The 13,011-nt window shown below is 36.3% G+C and overlaps 1 protein-coding gene across 1 annotated transcript; it reads left to right on the top strand.

The window, feature by feature from the left end:
* The first annotated feature begins 11,506 nt into the window (after window positions 1–11,506).
* On the top strand, window positions 11,507–12,541 carry LOC149147154 (disease resistance RPP13-like protein 4). Its single transcript, XM_089441729.1, has one exon. It carries the CDS (start codon window positions 11,507–11,509, stop codon window positions 12,539–12,541), a length of 1,035 nt encoding a protein of 344 aa, XP_089297855.1.
* The last annotated feature ends 470 nt before the right edge of the window (window positions 12,542–13,011 follow it).

The following is a 13,011-nucleotide window of genomic DNA, read 5'->3' on the forward strand; positions in this document are numbered from 1 at the left end:
CTACAGAATACCCCTTGGTTTGTTCTAAGTGTTCAAGTAGACTCTACACCGCCAAGGGTGAACTATGTGGCATTGAATCCTCAATGTTGAATTGCTTCTAAGAAGGATCCTTTGAACTATTATCTTCCTTCTCAAGACTTGGTCCCAGTAGTTGACCAAGTGATTCCTACTATGGGGACATGGGACCCCTTAATTCCATCTTTTGATCCTTGTAGTTCTCATGACTTCTTGGAATTTGATTTGCCTTCACAGGAGGAAATTTTTGAAGCCATGAGTTTTAACTACCAAAGGAGTCCTTGGCCTGAGCCTCGTGAGGGGCTTGCCCTGAAGAACTATTGCGTAAGCCACAAGGCTACATAATTCCCTGTACCATATTGTACATATAAGGTACACATTTTCAAGTTTTGTATTCTATAACACCACCTTTTATTTGAAGTTTATATATGGGATGTATTAACTTCTTGTCAAGTGTTCCTAATTATGTGTATAGAGCTTGGAAGATTTACCCTTTGAACATTTTTATGGTTGATCCGCTCTATAGGTATTGTGTAAGACTCCATCCTAGGGTCCTTTACTAGATCTATATTCTCTAATTTTAAATGCAATAAAAAGGAAATAATTTATTTTCTTACAAGACATTTAAACGATGATAATTTACGATTTAAATCCAATTCCTACAATTTAAATAGTGAACATTTCATTTCAATCACTTACATGAGTAATCTATGCATAGAGGAATATCTACACTGATAGCCTGGTGGAGATGCCCTTGAGCTGTTGATCCTACTGGAACGCTCCTCTTGACTACCAACTAGATTTACCTCCCAGCCAACTAGGAAGTATTCCTAGCCCAAGAAACCTCCACAGGTTCCCTAGCCGTTCGAGCCCAAGTCCAACCAGATGTAGTGTGTCCAAGATAAAAAAATACTCCCTCAAACAATTCCTCCAAAAATACAGCCAGACCAAAACCAAAAGCAAGACCAAGGGACCTCCCCTCCTTCTCTCATCCTTCCCCTTTTATGCTCCCCTTATCCTTTTCACCTCAACCACCTCTCATTAATGTCATAACTACTCTCTCATCCTTACATTTCACTTCTCTTCTCCCAAGTAAACATGAGAGGACATTTGGGGATGTGATATGAATATAAAATTGGGTAATTAATTGGAGAGGACCATGTCTTCTCCCAAGTAAATATTTTGGGGATGATAGATGAACATATAAATTGGTAATTTTTGGAGAGGACCATGTCTTCTCCCAAGTAAATATGAGAGGACATTTTGGGGATGTGATATGAATATAAAATTGGGTAATTAATTTGAGAGGACCATGTCTTCTCTCAAGTAAATATGAGAGGACATTTTTGGGATGTGATATGAATATAAAATTGGGTAATTAATTGGAGAGGACCATGTCTTCTCCCAAGGATATTATGAGAGTGAATTTTGTGGATATTTCAATTGGAATAATGGAAGGAGACCATATCCTATCCAAGATTAAATTTGAGAAGACAAGTTAGGAATTGAATAATAACAATAATAAATTCTATATCAGTAAATAAATTTACAGTTTCCCAAATGAAGGTATCACCAATATTTCTTGATAATTATAAGTCAATATTTTCAGGTAATTTAAACATTAATAAAATTTGCATGATAAGATTAAGTGGGGCATTACATACACCCCTCCTTCAGAAAACTTCGTCCTGAAGTTAGAGTGAAAAGATACAAGGAGTTCGAAGGCATAACAAAATAGAGAGAGAGTTATAGTAGTAAAATTTAATAAGTCAAGCAATGATACTGTTAGCGCTTGAAATTTCACCTCAGGCTGAGAAAGGTAAACCTCAAGGCTACATCAAACCATTCAGCCTCGTAGCTAGCCCTACGGGGCAGGAGAAGGCTCTCTCCGGTCAATCTCGGCAGATCTTCAATGGGATGAGATGACCAACAAGGTAACACTGATATTAGGCTAGTAAACTGATTAAAAAGGTTGATTTGGGGTTTTTTGGGTTTTTGGTGGCAATTTTGAGGAATTGCAATTTTGGGTGCGGGGATTGGACACAATTTCTGCAGGGGGTTCCTTGGGGCGAGGTAGGAGATAGCATTGATGCCTTTAACTGAAATGAATGGTCAGGAATGAAAGATGAGGAGCTAAAGAGAGCAAACAATCACTTTGAATTCTCTTTAGACAGAAGAAAACATTGAAATTAAACAAATTTAAAAGTAGAGCATGGCTAGCATGAATTCATACTTTAACACTCCATTTGTTTAATGTGCAGCAGTAAAGAAAGGAAATGAATCACATAACAAAGCTTACAAGAACATTGAGAAACACACCATCAACACATGAGTCCACAAGAATCCCAAAGAGGACTGCAAAACCCTGGTCTTCCTTAGCCAAAAATTGCAGAGATACAGTGAAAATATACAATGATAGCTTCTCCCTCAAGAGTCCAACCTTCCAACCTCTAAAAATGATTAAGAAAATACATAATATAGGCAAGCCAACCTCTTCCCTTGCCTCTAGGGGTCGAGCTCATCCTTCTAGGAGCTGTTTCAACTAATTCTAAACTGAGCACTAAAATCTAGGCAGTCAAAACAACTTGCCTCTATAAGCTAGGAAACCAATCCATTCATTAAATATTTACCCTTGACATGAATGAATCTTCTAGAAGTGTTAAACAAGAGTAAAAGTGTCTTAGAGTTACAATTATTACATCAAAGATAATCATCTTCAACCCCAAAAAGTCAAACCAAGTCAAACTGTGCTTTTCCGAGCTGTACAGTGAAATCTGGCAAAGTTTGCTCAACGGGTCGCGCCCCCCTGCTCAACGGGTCGCGCCCCTTTGGAGCTCTGTTTGAGGCACTTCCTGGTGTCAGAATCAGGTGCAGGATAGCTTGTTGGAAATGTCTTTGCGTCTACTTTCCAACCTAACTAAAAGTTTTCAATTTGGAGTTCATTTGTCCTATCAAAAATCAATTCTCCCAAGACAGCTTTCTGCAGTTCAAAAAAGTGGCAGAAAGTCAAAATTTTCATGTATTTTGACCTTCTGGAGGCCCAAAACTCCATAAAAACTCAAGTCCATCCATGGGAATATGTAAATTTGCATAAAAAATCAGGAAATTCTGAGTTTTTGTGAAAAGGAGTTGCCATGACAAAGGGTCTCACCGAGGGTGAGACCCGTTGAGGAGCCAAAACCTGTAAATTTCCAAAAATTGCCAAAATTACCCAAAACTTTCAAAATTTTTTGGGATTTGAGCTGTGGCTAGGCTAATGAGTGCCATGATCTTTGAGTGAAGCCTCAACCAAGATACGGAGGGGATCGGGCCTCTTTCTCCTTTTTTGTGCCTTGGCCAACGGCCTTGGATCCGGTGATTGTAATTTTGACATTTCTCTAAAACCATGACACTTGTGCAAAAAGTGAAGGAGGTTTTTCTTCTTTGGCATGTTGTGGACAAAAACCTCTCTCAGGTTTCCAAAATTCATCTTTTATTGCTCTGGAACATCATTTGAGTGCGACTTGTCCCGATGTGTGAAACAAGGAATTTTGTCGAAATGGAGCGAAATGAAGGGGATAGGGGGCTTCTAAATTCTTGGGGAAATTTTTGGGAGTAGGGAGGGATGTTAGGAAGCAGGGGAAAGTGGAATCTCAGAGATTGAGTGAGGGGAAGGGGTCCAAAAGGGTAAAACACAGGCCCAACCTAGAAAATTGCCAAGTTGTAGCTAAAAACTAGGGTTTGTGCAAAAATGAGGAATTTGGCAGATCTAAGGGATGGGAAGTGTTTGATAAGGTACTTTAAGGATAAGGGAAGGTGTATGAACATTAGGAAACAAGTTTTGCTGATGATTTGACCGTCCAAGAGAAATTGGCTTTCAAAACCCTAGGAGAGGGAAATGACCTTGCCAAGGCACAACTGAAGCATGAACAAGATGTAAAATGACTCATTAGACACTGACATGACAATGAAAACCCTATGAATGATGATAGACTCAGCTGAATGGTGGCATGGACCAACATTTTGACAACTTTAGAAGGAGTTAAGGCAAACCCTAGACCTAATGCCTAGTGACCAAATTTTGCTTGAAAACTCTTTGAAATGACAAAATTTGACTTGGAAACTCTGAGACCACTTTGTAAGAGCATATTTGATCACTGGAGGAAGGCTGGGAAGACTGACACTAACAGATACCACTTCCCATCAAGAATCTCGAACTAATCTATATCATCCTATCTTTCCTTACCTACTTCCGTTCCCACCTTATCCATACTCTACTGTTATATACTATGGCATCAGCTATACCAATCTAACCACTGATAAAGCCAATATGGTGGAAGCGTTGACTATATCAACCTAACTTCCCTAGCAGGCAACTGGAAATCATCATCACACATCTAGGGGAGCGTGTCCACCACTGCCCTCCCACAATTCCAGGTTTGGAGGCTACACGGTGGGAAATACCTCCACCCCTCCTTACAACTAGGGTCAACACCAACTGGTAATCATCATCATGCATCTAGGGGAGCGTGTCCATCACTGCCCTCCCATGATTCCAGGTTTGGAGGTTACACAGTGGGAAATACCTCCACCCCTCCTTACAACTAGGGTCAAAACCCTAATATGGACCACACTACAGCGCTGGTTGGACTTGTCATCGAATAATCCAGTCAGGTAGTCTTGCCACTTGTCATTTACATTTTACCCATGTCATAAGAGTGCATATCAAGTAGATACCAAATGTAATAGAGCAATGTACATCACACCTTTTCTCGGATGTCTCGACCTTCCCCAATGGAATAGTAGATCTTGGTTATCATACGGTTCTTTCCGATCTGCAGGTTAGTTCTCATCCATGCATATATATAACAACAAAATAGATATAGATACATGATCTTAAACATCATGTTATTAAGTCTAGTATCCACGTGTCAATTTTGTAGTTCATACTAGAAATAAATCTTACATTAGATAAATCATAATTTCACTAAGTCATTCATTAGATAAATCATATCCACTTAAGCCATACATGAAACAACAATAACTCTGATAAGTCATGCACTAGATAAATCATAACCAAGTAATTCATACATTAGGTCATACATCGAGCATTTCAATCACCGATATCTAATCCATCTAATGCTTTATATACATATTTTTACTTGTTCAACTAAATGCATCAAAATTACATAGCATTCATAAATAAATAACATGGAACTACAAATAGAGCCTTAGCATAGGTAGCTATCTAAGTCAAAATGGACATCGTAAATGGTCAAAAGTGAGGGGTAATTGTGACATATAGCCTCTACAACCTCCTGGATAACAGAACTTGGGTTAGACTTGTCCCCTTTGTATCTTAACTTGGTCCACCGAGTGATGCCTGAGCCATCGAGCCCTATGGTATACTATGCATATTGATTTGATCATTTTGGTTCCTACGTCCGAGACCTATATTCCATCCAGTTGAGTTTGTGGGATTCATCAGAAACATAATGCTATAGGACAGATACATAAAAACATCATGAGTTTTATGCAAGTGGGGTGGTATTACAAGACAATAGGAAATTGGTCCAATTTTTCTGTTTGATTCTAAAAGGTCTTATAAATCGATGTGGTAACTTCACACATTTCTCAAATTGAATAGGAATAGAATAGGTGCTTGCATATTCTTCTAGCGCATAATGGTAGACATTTGTACAGATTGCTTTCCCCTTTTTTTCTATAAATATTTGTTTTTGGGTCACACAATAAGGAAAATATGCCTCCCTTTGCAGGAAGGAATGGAGAATTTGATCATTTTTCTCTACCCTATCTTCAAATAATATTTTGTTCTACTTGTTTCATGTCTTCAAAAGTTGGGAGGTACACATCCCCTATAACAATGTCAAAAAAAAAAATTAGGGACGATCCAAGGTTTGAAATACTTCACTCAAAATCCACCTAGAAACTTGTCAACAAGTTGAATATGATCACATACACTTCTGACCACTCTTACAACCCTTCAACTCTTCAAAGGCAGTGTTGGATATTTTTTTGGTATTTTTTAATCTATTATTGGTAAAATGCTAAAATGAACAATCTACTTAAAAAATAAATGCCACTGTCTTCCATCTTCATACATTTAAGAGCTAAAACACCAATTGAATATTTGTGAAAACATTGAAGAAAATACTGAAAATAAAGCGAACCCAAGGGGTGAGTTCTTCAGTTATGATAGGGGCTGGTCCAATTAATGATCAACCCAATTGCATCTACAAAAGACAACTTTATCGACACTCAGATTTTTCTAAGCCATAAAAATATGTATCCAGTAGTTTCCTTCCTTGCTTCTATGGTGAAAGGTAAGGTTAAAAGGTATATAATGTTAAAAATAAAATAAAATAACTCCTTGAATTCTATAGGCCAAAAAACTCATTTTTAGATGCAAATATGCCTTTATAAGCACATAGTAGGAAAGAAAATAAACAAACTCATGAAACTATGCAACAGGTGGAAAAAATAGATAAAAGTCTCCAACTTCCAAACCAACTATCCAAGATGAAGCACATAATTTAGATTTTTAAATTTTAAACCAGAAATGAAGACATGGTTTTCAAATTCAAAACTAGAAATGAAGACATGGTTTTCAAATTTAAAACCAGAAATGAAGACATAATTTTCAAATTCCAAAATAAAAATTTGAAATATCTAAATTATACCAAATTTTATGTTTCACATTAGAAAGCAATATCTACACTATACAAATTTGTATTTCACAATAAATGGAAACCCCATTTCATTTTTAAAATTCATTCCTTATTAAGATGTAAGTAGTAGGAGGATTTACCTGGGGTTATCTCAGGTGGTTAGGTGGAACAATTATTATCCTTCTTACACAGGTTCAAATCCCTACTAGTAACATGATGGGCCTTGATGTTTTTGATGTGGATCAATTATTATCCTTTTCACCTAGGTTCAAATTCCACATTGTGACATGATTCTTTCATGAGCCATTTGTTGACTACTATGATTATCATGAAATTAATCTGGTTTACCCTAGTTACCATTCTCCAAATGAAGGTAAGTGCCCGGTGCATTTCTTTAGGATATATATATCTATATATCTATATATATATATATATATATATATATATATATATATATATATATATATATATATATTATATATATATATATATATATATATATATATATATATATATATATATATATATATATATATATATATATATATATATATATATATATATATATATATATATATATATATATATATATATATATATATTTCAAGCGAGGAAAAAAAGAAGACAATTCAAAGCTGCAGTGTGTACCCTGGCCCAAGGGGTTGTACAGAAACAGATTCAATGAATCAAAATAGAAAAACTGCACAGAAGTACAGGAATAGAATGAGAATACAAATAATTAATGTTCTTAGGCAGAGAGACCATCATACAATAATTGCATGCTTTGCTGTCTATATAAAACTAAATGATATAATGTACAATTTCATCAACTCCAGAGAGATGAATCAAAGAATTAAAAGGGTGGGATAGATTAGAGAGACAAAAATAAAACCTGGAAAAGTAGATGAAAGTTTCCAGGACATTCTTTCACAACCTCCTGCCCAACGGTTCCACCAAATATAGCTGCCATGGGATACAACACTCCACTAAAACCACTTGCAAAATATTCGAATACATTATAGTCAACAACATTAACATCCATCTTAACCAGTGAGCTATCATTTTAAAACCTTTGCCACATCAATGACATATTGGCATCTTCCCAAGATGCGAAATGGAACACCCAAATTTATGAACAAATTTATCTGGGGTTCAGACAACCAAGCGTACAAGGGGAGGGTAGTCAAACATGGAGAATCATTGAGAAGAAGTTCGCTAGGACCTTCAAGTGCATGAAACTTTAAGAGCTTGGATTTCTTTGCCTGAGCGATTATGCCACCCATCTCATAGCATTTAAAATTTAGTGGTATCTTCATGGACATGGAAATAATATGGTCTTCCAGTCTCTGCCTTTCTTGGCTTCCCATCACTGAATTCATTCATAACTTTAACTTCAGAGAAAACAACAAAATCACCATCCTTGAAATGGAGCCTTTCATCATCAACCACACATGACACAAGAGTAGGATTGTAGTTAGAACAGAAGAAATGATGCCCATCTGTGCTTCCACGGCATTCACATCAACCACATTAAGCTCTGTCCCAAGGTCACAAAACATACTGCCAAACAATCCCCGAACATTGGATTTGATTAGAGCAATTGACAATTTATGATTATGATAGAAATCGTTTGTATTCAACTGCTTTCTCGACACCTATGTCTCTAAACATTGTCCCCTGCAATTGCATGGAATATGGAATCCATTACCACTTGGAAGTTCCATCATTTCCTAGGAAATTAGGCATCAACGAAATTTCCTGGCAACAAAAGAGGTGTTGTTGTCATATCTTAGATTTAGCAGAAACTGAAACTGCAACACCAACATTTAATTTCTGCAACTTATTACAGCAAGCAACTGCCTCGTTTTTGCCAATATCAGGTTCAGTAAAATAGAAAATTGGCATACAAGTCCTACCTTTCAACATTTGATTGGTCATGCAAAGTCATTGATTCTGCTCCCGCTAGTATCACATCGTTGACCATTTCAACCCCGAGGCCTTGAAGGCCAGAGATGAGAACATTTGCACTGGCTTGGCATCTGATAGCTCCCCCCCCCCCTTCCATAAACTGCCAGATGTCTGCTATGCAAACCTTCGTCTATGTATTTTCTTTCGTACATGATCAGAAGGAATAGAGTTTGTGCTACCTCCAATAGAAGACATCATGTTAATTATGTTTTTGTTCTTCACTCAAGATAAGATGATCCATTATTACCACCTCAAAGCACTATCTGTTCTTATCTTGATCTAACGAGGACAAGGACAAGGACAAAGGATGCACTTTCTTAATTGAGGTCCCCTCTACCATAATATATAGTTGTTCAATATATCATGGCATACAACCCCTTCCTCTATAGTCATGACATCATGAACTGCTCAATTAATTATACATTATGATGACTAGTCATAGTCATTCCTACTCATTGTGTGTCTGCCTCGCCTTTCAAACAATTTATTGTCCTAAGGCCAACCTTAAACTACCTCACAATTTTTTTCATGTTTGCAAACTAATATGATCTTCATGCCCATCTCAACCTTCTTGAAAATATCTTCACACTATAAGGGAAAATCCAATCAATGTGGCATGTAGAAAGTTAGCTCTCTTGCTTCATTATTACAATTCTCATCCAATCTCTTGTCTGAATTGTCATACAAAGTCTCTGAATATTTAATCATTATTATTATTATTATTCATTTATTTATTTTATTTATTATTTATTTTTTTTAAATATTTTTTTTTGGGTGAGAACCGTGTTATATTAGCTAGCAGCTTGTTATCTATGAAACTTCTAATGTCTATTGTTCTAAATTTGATGTGGTGGGATTAATCCAAACTTTTTTTCATCTAGAAAATGGTGTCATTTTTGCATTTTTTTGCTCACTCTCATTACAGTAGTGTTGGTATTTCTTGTTGTAGCCTCTTTCAATAGCCTCACAGTACCTTGGTCATTGATTCATCACTTTGTTTCTAACTTTGCTTCCTTTTTAGCATCATCTAAGAAGATAATATTGTGCATCTCTATTTTGTTCTTTATATATTACTTTAGTTCAACCATGTTTCATTGTTTCAATTGTTCAAATGTTAAACCAAATATTCGTGTTACCGAAATACCATTCACAGGTATACCCATCCACATTGCCCTTCTAGCATAACCTAGTTAATTTAACAAACCTTTTTTTTTTTACATTTTGAAATCCTTAAATAATTCATTTTTTTTACTACGCTCCACTCAACAAATACATTAATTTTTTGGGATTTCCACATCAACCAATCTTATGCAAGCCATCGAAATGCATGGAACCAACAACTAGGCTGAACTTCAAGTGTTGGATCTACTTCTCAGATTGCTAGTGGATGGTTTATTTAGACAGATTACAGGTTTTGGGAGATTCCAAACTTATCACTGATTGGATGTGTGCCACTTTAACTTTCATAAATCTGGTGTTTCAAGAGCTATTGGATCAGGTACACTCCCAGAATCCAGGGAGATTCTTTGGATTATGTCTATCTAGGCACATAAGTTGTGAATGAATACAGTGGTAGCTATGCAATCCAAATCTGGAGTTGATGCATAGTTAGGGATGTTGAAACTATAGGAGATAAAAGATAGTGTGCATACTAAGCAGAATAAAGGGAAAGAAAACACAAAACTGGATGCAAAATCTGTAGTTGAGCAGGCGTCAAAAGAGAAGGGATTTCTAGTCAAAAAACAAATGATGAAAAGAGCATGAATTGTCAAGGAGATCAGAATAAGCAAAGTTTTGACGCTAAAATTGATGACTCAACACCCCAAAGTGGTCCATTTTCTGTTCAGCCTCCTACAATTATTGTTAAAGAAGCTTTGAAGCATTATCTGGGTTGGATGATTCAACTCAAATGGCGGTAACAATTGTGTTTGATGTAATAGAAAATATGATTGAACACTTGGTGAAAGAAAATTAACATAAGCCAGAAGACAAGAAACCCATTAGAAATCATAATCAAGATTAGGACCATTCATCACCTCAAGAGGGATCTCCTGAGAGTAATGAAGGAAATGGATTAGGAAAGAAAGAACAAGTTCCAACAGTTTGTTCAAATTTGTTTGTTAGTTCAGTTAACACAATGAAATTTATTGATGTTGCTGAGAAATTAGGTGACACAAGAAAAAAAAAGAAAGCATTCTTTCATATTCTTTCTAAAATAGGGAGCATTCATTACCTCCTCACTAAACAATGAAAATTATACTACTTTCGCCTTGGGTAAGGAACATTCCTTACCATCTTACTAAGAAATGAAGGTTATATTACTTTCTCAGCTTGGTGGATAACTCATACTCGAAGATCAAAAGTTCCTTGTGTGATTACTAGATTTTGGAAGAACTCCAGAGTAAAGTGAGTGACAGCAGCAGAAGAAACGAAAAAAAAGAAACATGGCACAAGCAGCGATGGTTGCATGCTTACGGACAAATTCACTTCTATACTCATTGACAAAATCTTCCAAGAGGTATTGTTGGTTACTACTTTTGGAGACGATTTTAAATCTCTTTGTGATGAGCTTAATACTCTTTGTGACAGATCTCTAGTTCAATGTCAAATTGGTTACGCAAAGTTTAGAAGGTTCTCATTGAAGCTGAGTACATTGTGGAGGAATGCACTGCTGCTACAAATTGCAAATTTCGTAACCCCATTTTCCGTTATACAATGGGCAACAAGATTAGGGGATTGAAGGAGAAAATAAGTAATATGGAATGGAGTGGCAAGAAATTCAAGAATTTTGAGCCTGTGCTTGTTATGAATGATCGTCCTAATAAATCCAATAAATTAGAAGACAAGTTACATCCATGGATCGTGTTACAGAGACATACATAGTAGGGATGGAAAAATATATTAGTGAAATTACTAATCTTGTATTGCAGAAAGGCAATCCTCAAATCATTGCCATTGTGGGCATGGGAGGGTCAGGAAAAAATCTTCTACTACAACATGTTTTCAGGAATGAAAAGGTCAATCAAGAAGGGTTCGATTATCGAGTCTGGTTGTCAGTATCTCATAAATTTGAATATCCATCGCTGCTCTCAGAAATATGCAAGAAGGTCAAACTCTTCGATCAAGACCAAGATTCCGGAAGGAAGAAATCAGATGAAAGTGAGCTCAAAGCAGCGATTGAAAAACATTTAAAGGGAAAACATTGTCTATTTGCTATCGATGATGTGTGGGAGGATTTTGTTTTGGAAAAGACTGGATTGACCTTGTCCAGCGAAAATAAGATTGTGATCACTACACGTCATCGCAGTGTGGCCGCAAGTTACAGTTATGTGCACATGTTGAATCGATTATCTGATGAAAACAGCTGGAAACTATTTTGCTATCATGCCTTCCTAGACACACAAAATCACAACCCTCCAACAACGCAACTTAAGGCAGTCGCTCAAAAAATTAAAGAAAAATGTTGTGGAGTACCATTGGCCCTAAAAACAATAGGACGTTATATGGCGATATCTGGAAAGACGATTTCTGATGATAAGGAATGGAGGATGATTCCTAATGACTGGGAATTGACACTGAAGCGTCTAGAAACAGAGCATCTACAATCAAAGGCCATGAGTGGCATTATGCCTTGTTTGATGTTGAGTTACGAAGCTTTGCCATGTCATTTGAAGCCTTGTTTTCTGTATTTTTCAACCTTTCCTAAAATTCAAGCAGAGAATTTAGTGTATGCTTGGATTAGTGAAGGATTTGTTTCAACCAGGGAAGATGCATATGCCGTAGGACGTTCCTACTTAAATGAACTTGTTGATCGATGTTTAATCAAAAGCTCAAAATTTAGTGGGAATGGGCAAGTAAAGAGTTGTAAAATACATGATTTTTTTGCATGATTTGGCTGATTCCATCCATCAACCTACATGTTTCTTCAAGCCAGGAGAAAAATTGGTTAAACTGCCAGTGCAATAGCGCCAGAAAGTGTATAGAATTTCATTGATGAAAAACAATATATTGGAAATCAAGGAGGCCTTAAGGGAATAAAGGATTCGTACTTTGTTGCTATCTTATAATGTGAATATTAGATCCATTTCTACAAGCTTTGTTAAGCATTTGAGTTATCTCAGTGTATTAGATTTAAGTATGACTTCTATCAAGTCATTGCCTAAATCTATTGGGAAATTAAATCATCTAAAGGTTTTTTGAATTTGTCCAGTACAAATATTGAGAAGCTGCCTCATTCATTGAAAAATCTTATGCGCCTACTCTTTTAGATGTCAGTAATCGCAACGAGCTAAAAATGTTGCATCCAGGGATAGGTAAGCACTAGTCTATGCTACATCTGAATGTCGAGAGTTCAAAAAAA

The sequence above is a fragment of the Pinus tabuliformis genome, chromosome 9 (genome assembly GCF_031772625.1).
Source record: "Pinus tabuliformis cultivar Carrire ecotype Pingquan chromosome 9, CPIR1, whole genome shotgun sequence".
Classification (NCBI taxonomy): Eukaryota; Viridiplantae; Streptophyta; class Pinopsida; order Pinales; family Pinaceae; genus Pinus; species Pinus tabuliformis.